This window comes from Trematosphaeria pertusa (assembly GCF_010094035.1).
Source record: "Trematosphaeria pertusa strain CBS 122368 unplaced genomic scaffold BU26scaffold_2, whole genome shotgun sequence".
NCBI lineage: Eukaryota > Fungi > Ascomycota > Dothideomycetes > Pleosporales > Trematosphaeriaceae > Trematosphaeria > Trematosphaeria pertusa.
The window spans coordinates 3,430,430-3,451,461 of NW_022987213.1; the positions used below are offsets into that span (position 1 = coordinate 3,430,430).

At 54.0% G+C, this 21,032-nt stretch overlaps 9 protein-coding genes across 9 annotated transcripts; 5 read left to right on the forward strand and 4 right to left on the reverse strand.

Annotated features, from left to right (window-relative positions):
- Positions 1–54: 54 nt before the first annotated feature.
- Positions 55–1,011, forward strand: BU26DRAFT_515055 (uncharacterized protein). The gene is made up of 2 exons (XM_033827973.1): positions 55–498; positions 555–1,011. The coding sequence occupies exons 1-2, from the start codon at positions 61–63 to the stop codon at positions 786–788; spliced, it is 672 nt and encodes a 223-aa protein (XP_033690338.1). The 5' UTR covers positions 55–60; the 3' UTR covers positions 789–1,011.
- Positions 1,012–2,489: 1,478 nt separating this feature from the next.
- BU26DRAFT_559943 (uncharacterized protein) lies at positions 2,490–3,867 on the reverse strand (the record flags this gene model as incomplete). Its single annotated transcript, XM_033832756.1, has 2 exons — positions 2,490–2,704; positions 2,757–3,867. 2 exons carry the CDS (start codon positions 3,865–3,867, stop codon positions 2,490–2,492), a joined length of 1,326 nt encoding a protein of 441 aa, XP_033690339.1.
- A 1,501-nt stretch (positions 3,868–5,368) lies between these two features.
- Positions 5,369–6,942, reverse strand: BU26DRAFT_528074 (glycosyltransferase family 2 protein; the record flags this gene model as incomplete). Its single annotated transcript, XM_033830826.1, has 2 exons — positions 5,369–5,558; positions 5,612–6,942. 2 exons carry the CDS (start codon positions 6,940–6,942, stop codon positions 5,369–5,371), a joined length of 1,521 nt encoding a protein of 506 aa, XP_033690340.1.
- A 903-nt stretch (positions 6,943–7,845) lies between these two features.
- BU26DRAFT_515058 (glycoside hydrolase family 16 protein) lies at positions 7,846–11,657 on the forward strand. The gene has a single exon (XM_033827974.1). It carries the CDS (start codon positions 8,282–8,284, stop codon positions 11,363–11,365), a length of 3,084 nt encoding a protein of 1,027 aa, XP_033690341.1. The 5' UTR covers positions 7,846–8,281; the 3' UTR covers positions 11,366–11,657.
- Positions 11,658–13,784: 2,127 nt separating this feature from the next.
- On the forward strand, positions 13,785–14,718 carry BU26DRAFT_500923 (uncharacterized protein; the record flags this gene model as incomplete). Its single annotated transcript, XM_033826538.1, has 3 exons — positions 13,785–13,876; positions 13,925–14,081; positions 14,128–14,718. 3 exons carry the CDS (start codon positions 13,785–13,787, stop codon positions 14,716–14,718), a joined length of 840 nt encoding a protein of 279 aa, XP_033690342.1.
- A 302-nt stretch (positions 14,719–15,020) lies between these two features.
- Positions 15,021–15,886, reverse strand: BU26DRAFT_528076 (DUF396-domain-containing protein; the record flags this gene model as incomplete). Its single annotated transcript, XM_033830827.1, has 3 exons — positions 15,021–15,466; positions 15,531–15,764; positions 15,817–15,886. 3 exons carry the CDS (start codon positions 15,884–15,886, stop codon positions 15,021–15,023), a joined length of 750 nt encoding a protein of 249 aa, XP_033690343.1.
- Positions 15,887–16,037: 151 nt separating this feature from the next.
- Positions 16,038–17,147, forward strand: BU26DRAFT_515061 (williams Beuren syndrome chromosome region 22 protein-like protein). Its single transcript, XM_033827975.1, has one exon. The coding sequence runs from the start codon at positions 16,172–16,174 to the stop codon at positions 17,012–17,014; it is 843 nt and encodes a 280-aa protein (XP_033690344.1). The 5' UTR covers positions 16,038–16,171; the 3' UTR covers positions 17,015–17,147.
- BU26DRAFT_515062 (uncharacterized protein) lies at positions 17,048–18,697 on the reverse strand. Its single transcript, XM_033827976.1, has 5 exons — positions 18,649–18,697; positions 18,513–18,576; positions 18,386–18,460; positions 17,427–18,330; positions 17,048–17,379 (listed from the first exon to the last, which is right to left on the reverse strand). Exons 3-5 carry the CDS (start codon positions 18,456–18,458, stop codon positions 17,295–17,297), a joined length of 1,062 nt encoding a protein of 353 aa, XP_033690345.1. The 5' UTR covers positions 18,459–18,460; positions 18,513–18,576; positions 18,649–18,697; the 3' UTR covers positions 17,048–17,294.
- A 594-nt stretch (positions 18,698–19,291) lies between these two features.
- Positions 19,292–20,574, forward strand: BU26DRAFT_154136 (2-hydroxy-3-oxopropionate reductase). Its single transcript, XM_033820032.1, has 3 exons — positions 19,292–19,723; positions 19,771–20,081; positions 20,128–20,574. The coding sequence occupies exons 1-3, from the start codon at positions 19,450–19,452 to the stop codon at positions 20,470–20,472; spliced, it is 930 nt and encodes a 309-aa protein (XP_033690346.1). The 5' UTR covers positions 19,292–19,449; the 3' UTR covers positions 20,473–20,574.
- Positions 20,575–21,032: the final 458 nt, after the last annotated feature.

The following is a 21,032-nucleotide window of genomic DNA, read 5'->3' on the forward strand; positions in this document are numbered from 1 at the left end:
AAATACATCTTCCCCTGCGTCGCCAATGCGTTCTGGAAATCGGGTCATTCCACCAACTCAATGCCTCCGTTCTTCTCGCTACTTCTTTTCGTGCTGTGCGCAGGAATCGCGACGGCGATACCTGCAGCAAATCCGGTAGCAGTACCCGCCGCATCTGCAACAAGACCACCCACAGGAGCTGCTACGATAAGCAAAGTCGCCGTCGACACCGAAGGCAGCGGCTGTAGGAGCGGCACAGTCGCCGTAGCCTTCGCACCGGACAATTCGGCCCTGACGCTAATTCTGGACGGATTTCATGCTGGAATCGGGCCAGGTTACGAGGATTTCGGGACACGTGCGTTCTGTCGGGTCAATGTGACCATGAGTTCGCCCGGATGGGCGTTTGATGTGCAATCGGTGGATTTCCGGTCGTATGTGAATATCCAGAAAGGGGTTGAGGTGAGCCTTGTGAGCAGGTGGAAGTGGATCGATACCAAAGGAGTCGATATGAAAGGAAAGGTAGGCCTGTGGTTTTTTGTGATCAGATGTCAGGAAGCGGTACTGACGATTCACAGGGTAATGTGAAGAAGGTCCTCACCGGGCCGTTCGAAGACGACTATCTGCTTCACAAGGATGACGAATTATCGGATAGCGAGCAGTCTGTGTGTTCAAAAGTATCGGCCATGTTCCAGCTCAGTCTGTCGGCCACTCTGTCGGCTACCAGTCCAACGGTGACAGGAAAGGTGGACGGAGACTCGGCAGATGCTCGGTTTGGAGAGATTCTTAATCTGTCATGGAGGAGGTGTTGAAAGACCGGGAAGGGGATATGATTATACCGACTCGCCGTATAGGTCTCGCGCGTTCTAGTACATTGAAAGCGATGCCAACAGCACTGAATGATTCTTCGTACTTTTCCACCATATGATGGTCAGGTTCTTTGAAGAGGTGGAGCTCCAGAGTAATCCTCTCAAGCGAAGGAAATCTGTTCTGAATTTCGTGGATCAACAAGCCGCCGTCCCACTTGAGCATCGTACTAGTGTCTCTAGCGTCCATTTCAACGTATCGGAGCGAGAGGTGACGAAGCGTAGGTGGCAGCTTAGCAGAGCCGATTGCTTCCATGGCAGACATGTCGCGCCTCGGCCCGAATAGAGTGGTGAAGTCGATTTGAAGGTACTCTAGCTTCGACGATTGGATAGTGTCCAGCACTCCAGTTTTATCTTCCCGATGACGATTGACGATTGGCCGACGGTGCGCCCCTTGCAGTCGTCCATCGCACAGCTCTAGTCGCCGCAAGGACCCACGAAGCTGGCTTTCAAAGATCCCAGCAATACAAAGAAATGCTTTTGGGTTGAGCGTGCTGCCAAAGTGCTCGATCCGTAAGGATTCTAGGCGAGGCATGCTGCGGGCTAGTGCTTGGAGCTGGTGCGACCTCAGGCCAAGGGGCATCGAATAAGGCCCCTGCCGGATTATCGGGCGAAGTATCAAATGCTTGATGGAGTCAGAGGTCCATCCCCAGTCGTTCGGCGAGCCTTCGTCTTCAGCACCGTTGTCAAACACTTCGCATGCACTAAGATAAATCGTTTCTAGCCGAGGTAGACGAAGAATGTTGTTATATCGAAATACACAAGTGGATGCGACTAGCTCAAGCGTTTTGAGGTTGCGCATGTCGGCTGGGATACCCATCGAATATCCGTTGCCTTGCTTGTAAAGCTCGGACTCGACCAAGGTCGTGGTCCCGAAATGATGATCGGTTTTAAATGTCGCGAGATTCTCCAATAGTGGTAGCAGGTCTGGCAGGAACTGGCGAAGCTGATACCTCCAGGCGATAGTAAGAGCAGTCGGAGCTCCCTGGCCGAACTCAACGGACAGCTCCTGGGTAGATCGGGAGAGATCGGGTCTTGCCTTCGCTGCGTTCAGTAAGCGCATTGGACTTTCGGATCCGACCTTAAGTTCGACTGTCCTGAATAGGTACGGCTGTGCCATTCGACGAAAACCCCGTGAGACGAGGCATAGGTTTGAAAGACTTCTAGCATCGTGTCTTCGCGTCCCATCCTCGGAACTAGTGAAGTGCACGAGGATGTTATCGACAAGTTCAGCGCATAAGTGCTCCAGTCTGAGCAATCGAGGGGGTAAGTCGTCCATCTCAACTATGGAGCTCTGGTGGCATGTACTCCTTGATGGTAGAGATGGAGATTGATGATGACAATGATGTGGTTAAGGTTGACGGATTGAGTCATAATGAGGGGTGACACAGTCGGTTAACCAAATGCGGCATAACGCGAGTCACATTGGTCCGTGCCCACCCCTAGTCAGATTGCCACTTAAGCCCTACCCCATGAAGTATATAATTACACCATGCTACGTTCTCAAATATAACTGCAACCCATGGCATTGCCCAAGCGCAGTAGAAGTGCCCCTACTTCCTGAAGCAGGCCCCGAAGCCAAAGAATCGCCTGCTCACGTCAATAACGTAGACTGCTGAGCTGTCCTCAAAGGCGCCCCGAACTCCTTCATTTCTTGACCCACGCCCAAGCCTCCTTCGCGATTGCGACGCTCGGCAGATCCACTATACGATAGAAGACCTCTGAAGCCAGTCCCACCAACGGCACGCAAGTGACGAAGCATGCAAAAGTAGCCAGGCCGCGATTCGTACCCGAAGCATGCAGATGCATGAAGAGCTTGATGCCGGCGGTATAAATAAGGAGAGGCTTGACGAGAAAGATGCCTACCGCTTTCATCAGCATGTACCGCATTTGGGAAAGGATAGATGAACTTACTGAAGCTCCGCTTTCCCATCTCGACCAGGATCTTTTTCCGAAGCAGTTTTTGCGGTAGCTCATACGTCTCGATTAAGAGCATGATACCGAGGATGATGAGGTAGTTGTCATCCCTCGCCTGCGGCTGATCCAGATCCACGCCCGTATTCAAGGATCCGGCTGTGTAAAGACCAGTGTGCCCCTGCAACTCCGCGTTCCGATACTCGGGCCTCCACGCAATGAACAGATACTGCAGCAGCACACCCCCAACTACCATCAGCGCATAAAGTGGCCACACTGGTACCTTGACCCTTCCAATATTGAAACCGGTCTGCGACTTGAACTGGAAGTTCATGTTGCACACCGCGTCTGCGAGTAGGAGGCCAGTGATGCTATACCACGCCCAGCTCTGGACCCACCACGCGGTGAGGATGAATACAAGAAGTGCTTTTACGCGCCAGGAAGTGCGGGTGTAGGGTACAATGACCATAGTCATGTAGACCGTGTAGCTTTGCTGGAAGAGCAGCGATACGATCCAAAGGGTACCGGAGGGGAATGCCTGGTTTGCGGCTTGCGACGAGTAGCCTTTGGAAAGCCAGAAGATGTCGAAGAGCGAGTTGAAGTAGACAAGGAAGTTGCGGAAGCGCTTCGGCACTGCGGTGCTGACATTCCCCGTAGCTTCTAGGAAGTCGAAGATGTATTGCGTAGAGGTCGTGCTAAATGCTGCCGCCGAAAGCGAGAATATGATGAACGTGGGAAGGAAGAGTCGGATCCCGCGGCGAAAGATAGCGGACGAGCAGACGGCACGCGTGGTGCTGTTGAGGAAAGGGAGGCATATCGTGCGGGCCGAGAGTAGGATGATGAAGGAGTAGATAAGGGATTCGTTCCAAAGGAGGACAGAGACGCTCTTACGGAGGACGACTTGATACAGTGGCCCTACGGTGTTCTTCGAATCCGCTACAGCGGCTGGGAGGAATGTTTGAAAGAAGACGAAAAGGAAGGACTGCACTACGAGGATACCCCGGAGGCCGATGAGGTAATCCTGTGAAGCAATACGTTCAGAATTCAGAGGAGTAGATACGGATGAGGAAAAGAAGGTGGTGAAACGAGTGGACCGTAGTTGGGACTTCATGGTGGTGAGGCTGCCCGTGTTCGATCTTGATGCGAGAAACAGAAGACGAGCCCACATTGAAGACATCCGCAAGAAGGCAGAAAAAGACACTATGGGCGCCATTCGTTGTCGAAAACACGTGCCTCACGTGTCCGACGTAGCACCTGGGCACGTAACCTCGCATCTCCGTGGGGGAGCCGAAGCAGACGCAACATGCCCCCGAAAGCATCTGCTGTGTCCCTTGCCGATCGTAGATGCTCATTCCCTGTCATCACGACATTCGGTACAGCAGGGGTCGCACTCAGCTCCTGCAAACTTCCGGTCGAAGTTGAAGATAACGCGCCAAGGCTAAGCACACTCCATGGCGGGACCACTGGCGCCTTTCTCGTTTTCGTTGGTGCCGCGCCACAACCGTAGTCTAAGTCGGCAACAGCCATTCACGCCACGTCCGTAGTGTCCGTTATCTAGGTCAACCGCACATCCTCATTTTGACGTTCTGCTTTCGGAGGCCATATCGTGCGCATTTGCGTGATCGAGTCGGTGCCCATGGAAGTGGAAAGCCACCTGTTATCAAAGTGTCAGAACTCAGTTTTAGAGAGGACCAGGGAAGGCGAGGACGTGTCGTTTCTTCGCCCGCAGCTTTCCGCAGGATGAACTTCAGCAGCAAATGAATCCCTTTCGTTTCCTTATTCTCGATTCCCCGCGCAACGTGATGGGAACTACGCGTGCAAAAGCAACTCTCGGGCACCCTGCCGAGGCGCAGCAGCCTGCGGTTTTCAGGGGCGCAACAGCCAACCGCGCCCCAATGCACGCCAAACTGACTCTGCTTGGTTCCGTGCGGATGACCCCGCCGACGAATGGAAGATCGGGCCGCAAAACATGCCAGCCTATGGGTTCCGAGTGGACATCCACGATATGCCCCCACGCGTTTCACGATTCTAGCGCGGATTGAGGCTCAGCCCTGAGCCTGTCGACGATCTTTCGATATCTGCGCTGTTGATCATGGCGAGTTTTGGAAGAAAATCAATGATTGTCGATCGATTTTGGCATGCCCGCGCCTCTGTAAAAGGATTTTCATAGGGTCCAAGATTTCCACAGGGTCCTGGCGATACCCGCTAGGAGCTCGGCGAGGACAGCCTCCGATCCAATGCTGATCGACATTGCTGTGATAATGTACGGAAGGTGGAAGTTTGAGGACTGAGTTTTCATGCGCACCGCGAAATGCAGCCGCGCAGAATAATTTTCTCTTGAGAGACGCTAATTACGCAAACGGCGGGAGGAAAGGGGCATGCAGATGTTGTACGCCGCATCTTCGGGTACACGACGCAGGAGTCGGTGAAGAAGATGCAGTACAGATGCATTACATTAGGATGTTTTGAATTAGATTATGTATGTTGCCTCGCATGTGCTGTGCGACAATGTCCTTCGTGGATTTCCCGGAGGAAAAAAGAAAATGAAGATTTCAAATATGGACAAGACGAAAGAAAAGTTTTTGCCAGAGGTTGCGTATGACGCAGTTGAGTTACTTTCGCGCCGTTGGGTTCCACGAGCTATACCTGACGATTTGCCTCGCGTGTCCGTAAAGGCCAATCGTGGCCATGAGAACAAGGTAGAAGGGGTATTGGATCGAAAAGATGATAATCATCCTCCTCGACACGAACTCGGATTTGACCTGGTGAGTGATCCACAATGTCGCTACTAGGCAGATAATGCTGTTGCACCGCTTCGTTAGTGATGCGCTGAAACGTGGAATTGGTACACAAACCTTATAAGGAAAAGCCATTGTGACACCGGGTACTGGAAGTACACGAACTTCCACAACTCCTCACCCGAAGTGGGGAACTTTGTAATGACGAAGCTGAGGACTAGACACGTGTACTGTGTGACAAGATAATAGGACGCCTCGCGAATGAGCAGGAGCGAGAGGACACCGAAGCGAGCTGTGAAGCTGCGGTTATAGTCGGAGTGGAGGGGATCCTGAGGTTTGTTGTAGACCATCTTGAGGTGTTTCAGACTGGCCTGCGCCCAACCTTGCGCCCATCGTAGCCGTTGCTTCCAGAATGCCGGGAACGTGGTGGGAGCGAGCTCATAGGATGTAACGTTCAGGTCGTGGACCGTTTTCGAGCCACGCGAGAATGCGCGAAGAGCGGAGTCGATGTCCTCAGTAAGCATGTCGCCATCCATCTTGAGCTCGCGGAGCAGCGAGCTTCTCCAGTAGCCATTCGAGCCGCAGAACAGCCCAAAGCCCCACATGGTAGCGCGTCCGGGATGCGAGACGGCATAGATCTTGTCGAACTCGACCGCAATCATGCTCGTCAAGAAGCTGTCCTCGGTATTGAAGACCACACAGCGGCCTTGCACGATGTCGATTTCTTCGTCGGCCATGAAACGTTCCACTGCCCACCTAGGACCATTCGGATGGGGATAGTGATCGCAGTCGTAGATAGCAATGAGGTCTGAGCCGGTGTTCAGTGTGAGGAAGTAGTTGAGATTGTCCGCCTTTGAAGTCGAGTTCGGCACTTTGATCACTCTTGCGTGTGGATATTTTAGAGGAAGCTGATGAAGCTCTGTCTCTAGGGGCTCGATCGCTTTCGGTGTGTTGTAGAGGATGTTGATGCGGATCTTGTCCCTTGGATAGTCGATCTGCTCCAGAGCGTAGAGGGCGCGGTCCATAATGATGTCCTGCTCGTTTGGAAGGTACGCGACAATCAGGAGATCCAGCACAAGCAGTTTGTCGTGCGCGGTCGGGAAGAGCCATCCTTTTTCCTCGGCCTGGGTCACTATCTTCCTGGCTTCACGGCAGGGCGTGATGCTCATGAATGCCTCCAGGACAGTCGCTCCGGCAATGTAGAAATTGGTGCACATGTAGATGAACCAGAACACAGCGATCAAGCCCTCGCTGCAATACGTGTAGAGGCAGGTCGAGAAGATGAAGTAGGAAGCCACGAGACCGAAAGGTGTCCAGTCTGAGATGAAGCTGGATATCCTTTCGAGGGGGTTCTCCGACAGCCAGTGCTTCTTCGCTGCTTCCTTCTCGTTTGTCGAACAGGGAGGCATCTCCCCAATGTCGATGGTGAAGTCGTTGGAGTTGGACATGATGTAGCGAGTGAATGTGCCCAGAGGCAAAGAATCTGCATGAAAGAAAGTTGAACGAAGGACGAAATCAGTCAGAACGAGTGATGACTGCTGCTTGGTGAGAACGACCCAGAAGAGCGAGGGGAAGCAGATGAAAGATAGCAATCCTCGTGCAACGCCGGAACGTTGCGCACGCCTCAGCACGTTTTGGGACAAACGAGGATAGGGGAATAAGAATTGTCCGCGGGCGCACGAAGCCGGGCCGGTGAATGAAGCGTGTGCCTTCCCGACGACATGGCATACCGGTAATGGAAAGATCATTGAGCGGACTGGCACTGTAGGATCGGCATCAATATCATGACACCCGAAATGGAAGCATCAAAATGAGTGGGTCTGAGATTGAGGCTTCAAAAGGGTCACCCTGGTATGTGCAATGGGACAATGATCGCCGTCCCAGCTGATGGGTTATCAGCGTGGCTTCGCTGGAGATGAGCAAGCATCCTTGACGCGTATCTTGGCTGGCGACATCCTTGACCTTGGAGAATGCGAATCGCCGGGGAGCTTCCGCCCACTACTATCCCCGTTCCTGGATTCTGGTGATTTGCATGAAGAGCTGATGTCGACCCTCTCTGTGGGACCATGGGAACGCGCGTCGCGGGTGCTTTCCACGCCCACAGGTGGTCAGAAATGAAGCATGATGCTGTGCGATCGAACGTGCATAGGCCTGTAACAGCGGGCCGTTCGTTATCAATTAGGTGGTGTAGATCGCGAATGGTGGTGAGCAAAAGGGAGGTGCTGCGGCTCGGCCCAACAGAAACGGGACGCTGGTCTGTGCCCTCCACCGCCAGCGGGCCTTCCTCGGAAGCGTGCCTGGCGCTAGCACTGTGGCGGCCACTAGCCTCCGACCTCGACCCCAAGCCGTGACGAGAACGCCATCTCTCCTCCCACACGCTCCAAGCATCCCACCAGTCGCCGGCGTCGTGCTGTGGTAGCATGCATGGCGTTGCCAAGGAGTCCCGCAGACGCCCTTCGCCGAGCCCCGTTTGCGCCTGCTGCAGCGGCTTGGGGGAATTTCCCGGCGCCGTCTGCAGTGCATCAAGACGATAAGTGCATTTGCTTTCACAGGACGCTTGCGTTTACATTATGACTCGACAGGGTTCTACGGCTCCTCCCAGTCCGCTGAGAGCCCCGAAATCGCCTTTGCAGATCGGCAGCCCTCTCGTCATCTCGCAACCTAGGAGTTTCATCCAGTTGTCTGCATCAGTCACCACCTAGAATGCATGCAAAAGCATCTGAAGCCTGAGTGTGGAGCGTCGTGTCTCCCGTTCTTTCCCAGCATTTTTCACGCTCGTTCAGCATCATGTTCCTCAAGTCTCTCGTTTTCGTCCTTCTTTCCTCGTCTCTTTCTTTAGCCGATGTTCGAAGCGGCGACAAGACCTGCTCCTGTGGTTTCTACGATGATCAGACGAAAGAGCTCTTCACAGATTCGATTATTGTCTACTTCAACGAAACTACGAGTCTTCCCGACGACTTTGTCGCTGAAGACTACGAGAAAAAGTATGAGAAAGACTGGAATGCCATTTACCGTCAGGGAGCAAACCCCTCCAATCTGCACCTCAACAAGTCCGACTCTCTTCAATTGATCGTTTCCCCAGCTACCGACATTCACCTTGTTGACGGAGCCGGCATCCGGACAGCACGACACGATATTCAACATGGCTCTTTTCGCACCTTCATCAAGTCGCCCGGAAACACGTCTCGGGGCAGCGCTATGTCCATGATGTGGCAGTACAACGAGACCGAGACCACCGAGCTCAGCGTGATGAACACGGATGACCCTTCGGAAGCATGGGTGGGAACGTTCGTCAATGGCGAGTTCACCACCCGCAGTCTGGGCGTCAACTTCAGCACTCTTCTCGATGACCCAGTGGCGAACCGTAATTACACAACGCTGGGAGGGACGCTTGGGAACGGCAGCGTGAATCCATGGGACTACGTCGAGTATCGCATAGACTGGACGGAGGACTTCATCAATTTCTACATTGGCGGCAACCTGACGCGGTCGGTACTGCACAAGGACAACAAAGGCATGCCTTCAGTGCCGTCACCTTTCTTCTTCAAGCACTGGTCGACAGGGAACCGGTTCACGATGGAGGGTCCACCAAAGAAGCCTTCCGAGGCGAACATTGGGTGGATCCGCATGTTCTTCAACTCCTCTACAATGAACGAAGAGGCGCGAGAGGACTTCGTCGTTCGATGTCCCCTCACCGAAGCCTGCTCCATGGACGATATCGCTCTCCGCGGATCTACGCCGCACGCGGATAGTTCGACCGTGAAATGGAAGCAAGACGGCGGCAAGAACATCAAACGCATGCCGGCGTTGTGGATATCAGTCATTTGCATATCCTTCTCGACATTATTGCTTCTACATGCATTCATCCGTCGCGCCCCATGGCGAACGCAACCAAAGACCGCTGGTCACGAGCATGCGCCAGCACCGGCAGCGCCGTCTACAAACCAAAATCCTTTTGAAAATTCAGACTACAATCTCCCAGCGCAGAACCAAAACCCTTTCGAGAACAGAGAGTACACGCTAGCCTCGCGCAATAACTCTCTGCCATCGTCCCCTATTTTTGCAACCCGCCCCCCATCTTCCAATGACGGGTACGAATCAAAGGACGAACTCGCCATCGAAAAGGCTGACACCAGCCCTCATACCTCAGTCTGGGGCGGATCGACTAACGGCGGGCCTTCGCGGCCCAACTCCCTTCGGTTCGACAGCCGTGGAACAACGCCTGGCGTCCTGTCTCCAACTGCCAGCCATTTTGACATTCCGAGAGAGGAGTTTCACCCGGCTCTCAGGAGCCAACTCCGTGTGAACAAAGACGGCAAGACGATGTCTCGCAATAATTCGGAGAGAACTATCGCGGTTGCGGCTGTTCCGGGCCCAGGCGACAAGATCCCCATGGAGACAGTGACCGAGTCGGCACTACCTGCGCCTCGCATGAGGCCCCAACCGCCTCCTCCACGACAGAGAGTCGACTACCTCGCCGGCTTGGTTGCTATGTGCGCCATCTTGGTCACCGTAATGCACTTCGGCCTTAGCTTCGTGCCTGCCATGGTCATTCCAGGGGCTCCAAGGCATTATCAATCTGAATACTGGGTCCAGCAGCTCATCGCACCCTTCATTCTCAACCAAATGTGGCTAGGTGTGTTCTTCACCACCTCTGTTCGCTTCTTGGTCGCCAGCTATCTCAAGAAAGGCAACATGCAAGACATCGCGAAGGCTGCCGTACGCCGGACTCCACGTCTTATGATCCCTGTGGCTTCGATTGCTCTTCTGCAATACTTCGTCATCGACTGCGGGGCGACCATGTACCTCCGTTACATCCCTTCCATAACCTGGTCGACTTGGCCGTACGTCACGCGCTACCCTACATTCGGCCATTACGTATCCGAGGTCCTCGAACTCGTTTATCTGATCCCCAACGCTGTCCCACAAATCACATACAACTACTGCACGGGCGTTCTTTGGACCATCGCAGTGCAGCTCCAGGGCTCATGGCTCGTGCTGCTGGGGTGTATCGTTGTATACGAAATCAAGACGCCCTGGAAGCGCATGAGCTACTACGTCTTCTGCCTCTTCAACCACTGGTATGCGCAATCCTGGGGCTCATATCTCTGGCTGGGCTTGCTCCTCACCGACCTCGATATCACGTACACATACAAGAAGTGGCTCTATGACCGCCCTGGTGTGTACTACCCTTTGATTAGCTTCTGCTGGATCTGCGTCGCCGCCGGCTTCTCCGCCAACTTGATTCCCAACTGGGTGAACTTCAACTTCGCGACCTACGAACACAACATCCACCCGGACCCCAACACTGGCGAGCCAATGTGGAACACAGACAGCGCAGGCTATCCACCGTACTACGTCCCGCGCCTCAACGGTCTCCTCTTCGCAGGCGGTATGCAAGCAATCGTCGAGCTCTCGCCCGCCGTCCAATGGTTTCTCTCGCTCCCCTTTCTGCTCGTGCTCTTCCCGCACATCTTCACCATCTACCTGATGCACGGACTCGTCTTCTGGAGCTACGGATCCTGGCTTATGGTCTTCTTGGCCGAGCGCGGGTTCGGCTACGGCGTCAATGTCGCTGTTGTCGGTGTGACATCCTATTTCCTGCTCTTCGCTATCTTGCCTATTGTCACTCCAATTATTGAGGCGTTGGGTAAGGATATCACGGCGTTGGTGTGGATGTCGGCTGTGGAGAAGAGCCCGCCCAGGCGCAGGACTTTGTTTCCCTTTCCGGATGACTTGTTTGTAAGGAGGGAGAAGAACGATGTTGAAGCGATGGGGAGCGTCGATGGTTCGGGAAGGACGTCGCCGAGTGAGAAGGGGAAGATGAAGGAGAAGGAGGAGGTCAGGGAGATCAGTCAGTTCGACTATTAAGAGCAAAGTGAGGTGAGCCGCTGCACATGAAGCGATACGCCTGCTTCGCCGATGGTGGGCAAGGTAGGTAAGAGGGCGTGGAATTGGCTAGATGTATTCGACCGAGGGATGGCTCAGACAGATAGATCTGGGAGCAGAAGCATGGGTGTTCTAATAGAAGTAGGTAATAATCCTGGGCTTGTCTATTCTTATTACATATTACATAACATGGAGATGGTTTGGATATCACAACGTAGATTCAATCCTCCGCAATTCAATGCTACGTCCTAGTCGGACGACGCGTTCGTCCCGGTATTTTTATTTTGATTCAGCGCGCTATCAACGATATAATCTGGGCCATTTGGCAAGTTGCTCCGCCGCTAAACAATCGCCACTGATGGCTACCTCGATTGGGATCTGATAGGCTTCGCTTCCTAGGGTCATACTGGTTATCCGACAGTTTCGACGCCGAGAAAGTGGAGGAGAAACCTGACGAATTCGCAGTCTTTGGCTGCGGTACTGGAGCTGGCTCTAAGCCCGCCGTGTTTAGCGTGAGGGCGTCCTCGATCATCCTATCCGCTTTCCCCCTCTCCGACTCCATTATCAACGTGTCATTCACTTCCACCTCGCCAGCACCGCCCGTCAGCAGCGTCCGATCCGCCCTCACCTTCCACGGCCTAGGATCCGGAACTTCCACTCCGCAGCACATGAGATACTCTCTCGCAGCCCCAAACTCCGCCCAAAAAGCCGGGACATCACAACCCTCCTTAATTCTCGCCACCCGCGCGCCCGCCACCGCTTCTGCTGGTGCGTCAACACCGCGACTGGAGCTAGATCCCTCAGCTTCTCGTCTCTAACCTGCGCTGCTCTCGTCGCCTCAGTGCCGACTCGTAGACCATATGCGTGAACGCCGTAAGATGCGCAGGTGTGAATTCGTGCTGCAAGAGGAAGAGCTGGACTAACTTAACCCAAGGGCAATTTTTCAGCGCCATGTGGAATTCGAAATTCTCCATTTTGCGGAGAGCGAAGGAGGCGGGGGCGTACGCTGCGGCGTTGCTGCTGGCGTAGTGTAGATCAAGAGCCCTGCCGATGCCTTTGTCGAGCTTGTAGATGCCGAGATGGGTGAACTCGATGAGGCGGCGTGCTAGTAGGGGGTGGAAGTGGCCTGTGAAGTCGATGGGCGATGGGCGGTTGGGGGACGCGAGCTACGTCGTCTGGAGTTTGTAAAGGTGTTGGATTGAGAGACGTTAGAAGCGGAAGGGCTTTCACCGCTAGGAAACAGACGGTCCTGGAGCTGTTTCGCGCCGCCTATGCACAGCTGCGAATGTGCATGCCACTCCACGCCATCAGCGGAGACGGTGAGGTCGCTTTCGACGCGGTTCTTGAGCATCCAGAGTGCATGCTTTTATGATAGGTCAGTGCTAGCTTTATACTTAACTGGTGGACTGGAATGAGAGAACATCTTACTTTTTGAGCGACTGTTCTACAATGGGCATTGTTCTCCTTCCTTTGAAGAACGTGGTGTCGAGGAACTTCTCTTTGGAGCTCCAGTCCGCAGGGGGCGGATACGGCGCCATGATTTGGGCCAAGGGTGGAGGTAGTGGCCGGCGATGAGTGCGATGTAGTAGCGGGTGTGGTGGGGCGCGGGTTCAAAGGAGCATTTACGCAGGAGCTCATCGGACTTAGTAGAATACATGTTAAACATGAGGGGAATGGATGACTTGGACCTAGTGCGTATTCTCCATCCTGAATAGAGGCACTGCGCTGCGACGGGAGAAATCTGACTTGGTATAAGTCACTGAAGGCCTCCCCGACTCCCTGAGGCTCACGAGGAAATCGTGACATCAGCCACGGGTGATATGCGCACGGTTTGGCTAGCATTTTGATTGTCAGCGATGTTCCGGTCCATGATGGCAGTCGACGGTGCGGAATAGTGTCGGTGGAATGGAGGAAGGACGGACGATGATATGCAAGGTGTTCGTCCGCGACCCGCAATCCCAACCGCATGTATGTGAACATACCCCCAGCAAACGACTATAGCATTGTATATATATCAAGTAGTTCAACAAATTCGGTATTGTAACCTGCCTCATCATTGCAAGTTTGGGTGGTCGAGTGGTAGAACCCTCATCTGTAGGCTAACTACATCTGCATACAGCTACGGTTAAGGTGAGATAATATGCTACGTCCATAGCAATGAGTACGGTTTCGGTTACGTTTTTTGCTCTTTTTTTTTGCTCTTTGGTTTGAACCCCACGGCTATCTGTTCCCTTTGACTTTTTTTGTGCGCGTGACGTTGGTTCCGGGGTCTATCTTGTCTTTCACTTTGCTCGACGCGACGCGACCTTGGAGTGGATTAAGTTCCATCCCGGAGCTCTCTACCTTCTTCTCACTCTTTTTCTCTTTGACCCACTGCCTCAACCGCCTCACACCTTCAACAATGGATGAGTGGAAGACCCAGCGTAACCTCATAGAGCTAGCCTTCAAGGGTAACAACAAGAAGGTCCCGACGCCGGACATGACACGTTTGGAGTAAGTCTCCATGCCTTTTATGAATGCAAGGTTGCTAATACATCAAAGACACGCGCGCCAGGTCCTCAAGGAGCGTATCGGCTGCGATTTCACCATCATATCGGTCGGCAATGAGCATGGCCTGGGTGGAGTCGAATGGGCGGTTCATTCTGCCTGGATACTTGGAACTTCCCAGGCACTCCAGAAGGGGCTCTTCATCGACGGGGTGAGTCCACCATACCATAGGCGGAAGTCGCCTAACCTAGCCACAGGTCAAGAATCCAACAGCTCCAGCTCATATCCGACTCGAATTTTCCCCCGTTATCCTTGACCGCATCGTAGAGCATATTTACTTGGGAACGTACCATCTGGACAAGGGTGGCCGTCTCCTCGAACTTCACCAGGCCACAAAAGTCCCCACGCACGATCGATCGATCCACGCTCTTCAAGATATGCCGTCTTACAAGGTTCATCTCCAGATGTACCTGATGGGTGAAGCATTCGAATACCCGGCTTTGATGGCGACGGCCTACGCTAAGATGACGGAGCTGTGCATTGTGAGGCGCAGGCTTCCTCCGAGCACAATCAAGACGCTGGTGGATCTGACATATGGGCCGCCGGGTACCAGGATCTGCGAGGATAAGGATGGGCTGCTCCAGCATCTCGTCGTAACCGCAGCTATCGTCCATGGCAAGAAGGATTACACTGAGGAACAGGTAAACGAGCTTACGCACCTGACGAAGCACGACGTTGCGTTCTGCGCGGATGCAAAGCAGGCCTTGGAGGAGCACTACAACTTGATTGCTCTTCCAAATGACCGCAAGGAGCAGGAGAGGCAGAAGAAGAGAAAGCGGAAGGCGTAATCTTTGGGAATTGAGCGGCGCGTGTGCGTGGGAATGAAGCGGCTCGATGGCGTCATTAGTCTCCGGCGTTCCCACCTCCGAGTCAATGAACAGGACTGGTCTCAAGGTCTCTAGTCAATAGTCGTTAGCGTTCAGACCACACTGAGAGGGAAGGGATGCTTACCTCTTATCTGCCCCACACGTGCAAGATACGTAAACACCACGGGCTCGAATCAAATGAATCTTCACACACCATCACATTTCAAATCATTCCTCATATATTCCTACACTCATGATATCGTAACTCCAAGCCGCACCCATGATCAAAAAGTACGCCTCGTCCTCTCCCCCTTCCACAATCCCATAACCTCTCCCGTCTCGCCCACCCACTCTCTAACCCCATTAACCATCGCCTTCGCCATGCCCGCATTCGTCCCACTCCTTTGTCTCCTCCTTCCCTCCATACCTCCTCCCACACCTGCCGCTCCGCTCCCATATCCGCCCGCCGGCTCTTTTCCGGGGCTTATAAAACTGCTCCCTTCTCCCGTCGCGTACTCGGAGCCCATCGACGGGAGCACGTTCTCCCCGGCGGATAGCGAGACGAACAGAGCGAACGGGACCAGCCACACGCAGAGTCCGAAGTAGGAGGCGATTTCGGTGAAGGTTGGGATGGACGGGTCGCGCGAGTAGGGGTAGTGCGAGGAGGAGTGGTGCGGGGGCGTGGCGCTGAAGTGGCGGAACCAGAGGTAGTGGTTTAGGATGACGAGACCTGGCAACGCGTTAGTGGTAAGCTTCGATTACGCTTGCAAAAGGATGGTGGCGACGGTGCATACCGCAGGATATCAGGAACAATGGGTCCGTGAGTTTGACAATCGGAAACCGTCGTAGGTTCTGCGCGTATAAGATGTGGGACGCGACACTCAGCATGCTCAGTCCGAAGGGGAATCCATCGACGAGGAGAAGCATGAGTTGGATCCCAATCACGCCGTATATCAAATTCGTGAGAAGCTTCTTCGCAAGCACTGTATGCTCTTCGACAAGCTCGGAAAGATAGTACAATCCCGAAGCTACATAGGTATTAGCACTCCTGGGTCTTCCAACATGGCTCTGTCGAAGTACCTATGGCGAGCGTAAGAAAGGCAAACCCCAGCACAACTCCCAAGTATCCGAGCAGAGGTAATATCCACATAGCGACAGCTTTGAAGTGTGAGTTGGTCGACAGCTCTCAAGGAATGAGGTCAGAGGGCAGCTTAGGTGGTCTTCGGAGAAACGTTTCGGCGGCCCCCGCTAGTTGTGGGGCAGGTGCGGAATGGAACCCAACACCAAAAAGATATCCTAGCTCGAAATCTTGGCGCACTCACCGAACGACGCAATTGCGTTCAAAAAGACGTTTCGTCTCCGCTACTGCATCCCTCACCCAAGGACCTCCGAAAGCAAAATACTCTGAATCTACAATCACAAACCAACCGCCACAATGTCGCGCCCAGAAGACATCCTCCCGCCCGACCTCTTCTACAACGACACCGAATCACGCAAATACACCACCTCCAGCCGCATCCAACGCATCCAATCGGAGATGACGCACCGCGCGCTCTCCCTCCTGTCCCTCACAACGCCCTCGCTCATCCTGGACATCGGCTGCGGCTCCGGCCTGTCGGGCGAAATCCTCTCTCAAACGCCGCTCGAAGGCACACCCGGCGGCCCGCATACCTGGATCGGCATGGACATAAGCAGCAGCATGCTGTCGGTCGCGTTGGAGAAGGAGGTCGAGGGCGACTTGATGCTCGCGGATGCGGGGCAGGGCGTGCCGTTTCGCGCGGGCACGTTCGATGCTGCGATCAGTATCAGCGCAGTGCAGTGGCTGTGCAATGCTGAGTCGTCGGAGGAATCGCCTGCGGGGCGGCTATCTCGCTTTTTCAACGGGCTTTATGCATCGCTCCGACGAGGCGGACGCGCTGTGTGTCAATTTTACCCCAAGAACGACGAGCAGAAGAAGATGGTGAGTCAGGCGGCGATAAAAGCGGGTTTTGGGGCGGGACTGTTGGAGGATGATCCAGGGACCAAGAATGCGAAGACGTATTTGGTGTTGACTGTGGGCGGCGGCGAATTGGATGGCGATATTACGGGCGTTGTGGGAGGCATGGAGGGCGTGGATGTCATGGATACGCGGAGGAGAGGGAGAGGGATGAAGAGAGGCAAGGAGGTAAAAGGGAGTAAGGCGTGGATCATGCGGAAGAAGGAACAGATGGAGCGGAAAGGGAGGGTCGTGAAGGCGAACTCGAAGTACACGGGCCGCAAGAGAAGGATCCAGTGGTAAGGCCGACACTGCTCCAGCAGCACGACTCCATGAGATATGCATTAGCGCGGCGTTGGGGGTATTGAATCGATCATGCATGCTAGCTATATACCACTAAAAGTACAGCTCTATTCACACCGGCTACCTACTTGTACACGTCCACGTTGCCGCATCCAATCGTAAAATCAAATCTGACGCTGAGATCTAAGCCTGGGGTTTGTCCAATTCATGTGCGCGCGGTAGGTGGGACCGTCTTCGCGCTAGATCGGGGTTTAGCCAAATGGAAAACATCTTGTTCGCCTCATGCCTTCTCCATCTGATCCAAGATGGCGCGGGTGAATTCGTGCGTCGTAGCACTGCCTCCCATATCCCGCGTCCGTACTTTGCTACGAGATGTTAGCCATAGTTCGATAGTAGCCTCCTGATCACCTACCCATTCTCGATAACCTTATATACAGATTGCGAGATACGGTTGGCGTGCTCGTCCAGGCCGATGTGTCGCAGAAGCATGGCAGCTGAAAGGATCAAAGCGGTTGGGTTAGCCTGGTCCTTGCCCTTAATGTCGAGACCGACGTGACGGCACCCGGGCTCGAACACGGCGACATTGCGGCCCATGTTGCATCCTGGGACGATACCAGGCCCACCAACCAGACCAGCACCGATGTTGGATAAGATGCCTCCGTACAGGTTAGGCATCACCATGACGTCGAACTGCTGTGGCCGCGAGACACACTGCATCGAGGCGTTGTCGACGATCATGTCGCTGTATTCTATGGTCGGATAGTCCTCTGAAACCTTCTTGCATGTGTTACGGAAGAGACCGTCGGCGAGTTTCATGATGTTGGCCTTGTGAATGCAGGTGACCTTTTTCCTGTTGTTGGCCAGCGCGAAGGCAAAGGCAAACTTGGCGATGCGCTCTGACTTTGCGCGCGTGATGATCTTGAGCGACTCGACGACGCCGGCAACTGACTGGTGCTCCAGCCCAGAGTATTCGCCCTCAGTATTCTCGCGGATAATGCAGAGGTCGACATTCTTGTGGCGCGTCTCGTAGCCGGGGATGTTCTTGATGAGGACGATCGAAGCGTAGATGTCGAGCTCTTGACGAAGGGCAACGTTGAACGACTGGTGGCCGGAGCGCTCGACGGGCGTGTGCAGGATGCCCTTCAGACCAAGCTTGTTGCGCTTGAGCGAGGCAATGGACTCGCGGAAGAGCTCCTCGGAGTGCTTGTCGCCGGTTTCCACGCCCGACACGTTGACCTGCTCCCACTCGACGGGCACGTTGTCTGCCTTGAAGATCTGCTTGACCGACTCAGACACCTCCGCGCCGATACCGTCACCTGCGCACGTTCAATATATGTCTTCTGGGGACTGGAGGCGCTTATCGCTGCGTACCAGGAATCAGGGTAACGGTGTATTTGCCGCCGAACTTGGTGGGCTTGAAGATATCCTGGCCGACCGTAGCCATTGCTGCAGCGCGTCAGCACTCACCCACCCTGAAGCCTGAGTGTAGGTCGCATACTTCGGGCGGTCAAGGAGGGTCCGGCTACGCATTGTGATGCAGGCCTTGCGCCCCGCAGGAGCGTCTGTCGCGGCGCGGTTAGCTGGTGGAATGCTCTCTTTGGGGCCCAATTGAGTGGGCAGGAGATAGTGCATACCTGCGCCGTCTTCTGGGAGGTCCTCGACAGCATGGCGGTGGTTGCGGAGGAGCGGAGCGATGGTTGTGAGGGATTTGAAGCAGAAACAAGCTGGAGCTCTGGCGGCCGAAAAAGCAAGGACGCCTTGGCGCACCATGACATACTAACACTACGCCAATCTCGTCTTCCCGCGGCGAAGCATCTTAATCTTGGGAGCAAATTTTTCTTCAATTTTCTTCAATACACGCAGCGCCGCACGTCCGTCTCTTTCAACCCTTCATCGAACAATCTATACGCTCATAAGCGGCTTTGTAGCTCTGACTGTTCGCATCGCCTTTCGCAATCTTTAATTTCTGTGCGACGCGTCTTCTACGCATTGGCACGTGAAACAACAGTGCACCGGTCTTTGTGCTATGGCGGGCATGCGGATTGGACTCTTCGCCTATGCGGACTCTACAAGGCACTGCTGCTTGACAGCAGCGGAATCCTTCCTTGTGTAGATTGACTCAGGGATCGGAATGCTTCTCAATGTTTCGTCATTCTGACCTATCGTGAATTCAGCCCTACCGACCGAGCCCTACTTGCTTTCCGCTTTAGTCGCACCCTGTGTATACTACTGATTCATCTTCCTCTGGTCTTCCTTCCTCCTCCTCAGACTTAACGTCCAGCTACATCTCCACTTGGGCAAGGCCCCATCTGCCCTCCATCGGCACTTGATAGACCGTGGGGTAGAGCGGAATTGCTCCGCCGAGACCGACTAGTATAACATCAGGCTACCAAACGCCCTCCTCCGTTGATTGACACACGACCACACGAGCCGCAATGGAAGAGTTCAACATTGGATGGATTGGCCTCGGCAACGCCGGTTACCCCATGGCCGCGTGCCTCGCGAAGAAGGGCCACCGGCTTCTTGTTCGCGACGCAGACCCAGCCCGCGGTATCAATTTCGTCGAAGAATATCCGAAGTGCAGGGCCGCCTCGTCTGATCCGAACGTTTTCCAGAGCTGCGAGGTTGTGGTTACGATGCTGCCGAATGGAAAGGTGGTGATGGATGCGCTACTGGGAGAACGGGGCATTGCGCCGCATCTAAAGCCAGGCATGGCTGCCTTCTGCAGCTACAGAGCAACCGCTGACTCTGATAAGGATCCGTTGTCATCGACACAAGCTCATCATCGCCATATGATACCCAGGCACTTGGAAAGGAACTGAGCAAGCTAAACGTGGATCTAGTGGATTCCCCCATCACGCAGGAAAGGCTTCATCAGATCGACGAAGGAGGCGCGACATTGATGGTCGGTGCCGACAAGCCCGAAGCGTTAGAAAATGTTATGCCGATCCTGAAAGATATGAGCGCTCACGTCTTTCCTATGGGTGGCCTGGGTACCGGCCACATAATGAAGACGCTCAACAACTACACCAGCGTGGGCAGCATCATCGCGCTGTGCGATTCTCTGGTCAGCAATCCACAGAAAGTGCGACACAAGCCGCTAACAACACTAGGTCGCCGGTCAGAAGCTCGGTTTGGACCCCCAGACTATGATCGACGTGATGAATGTCGGCACCGGCGTCAACTTTTCAACCAAATACTCTATGAAGAACCTCAAGTCCTACGACACAGGCTATCAGCTCGAGCTCCTTGTCAAGGACGTCAGAATCGCCAAGGACGTGATTGAGAAGTCTGGATTCCAGTCAGATCTGCCAGCGCTGGCTTTGAAGTACCTGGAAGATTCGATGAAGTGCGTGGAGAAGGGCGCAGATCACTCCGAATGTCTGAAGAGCTGGGAACAGAGAGCCGGAGTGGAGATCAAAATGACTGAGAGACGGGTGAATGGAAAAGAGGAGTAAAGACAGTCGGACCAGTTCTCAGAAGGAGCCGGTGTTGCATCTCATGTGATTTCTTTGGTCAGGTTTATTTTCTCACTGCGTAAATGCCCTGAGTTTGCTCTTTCTTAGGGTCATAGGGCACCAATCGTGTCATCTGGTATGGATTGATTATTGCCTCGTTCAGATGAAACGCTAAGCAGCGGTCACTTTTGAAGACTTCCTCTGTTAATTGCCACAGCCTTCGTTGACCTGCCCCGAATACCTCCAAGAGTGGAATTCCAGCAGCAGCCGAAATGTCCCATTTCCCGACGACGGTTTATCGACATGTCCGCTTTCAATAAACGAATCGTGTATGGGGGTGAGAATAGCAATCTCTCGCCGCATCCAGCTCAGTTCGTAACCGCCACGGGCTGTCTATTTAGCGACAAGACTAGAGAGCAAGGGGAAATGGAATGGGATGTATAACGGAGCGGCTACATTAGTTCCCTCTCGAGTAAGTTTTTCAGTGCAGCCGCCTAGTAGTCTCGTCTAATCAGACCTTCGGAGTAACGAGCTAGAGCCTATTGACCGGCAAGGGCTTG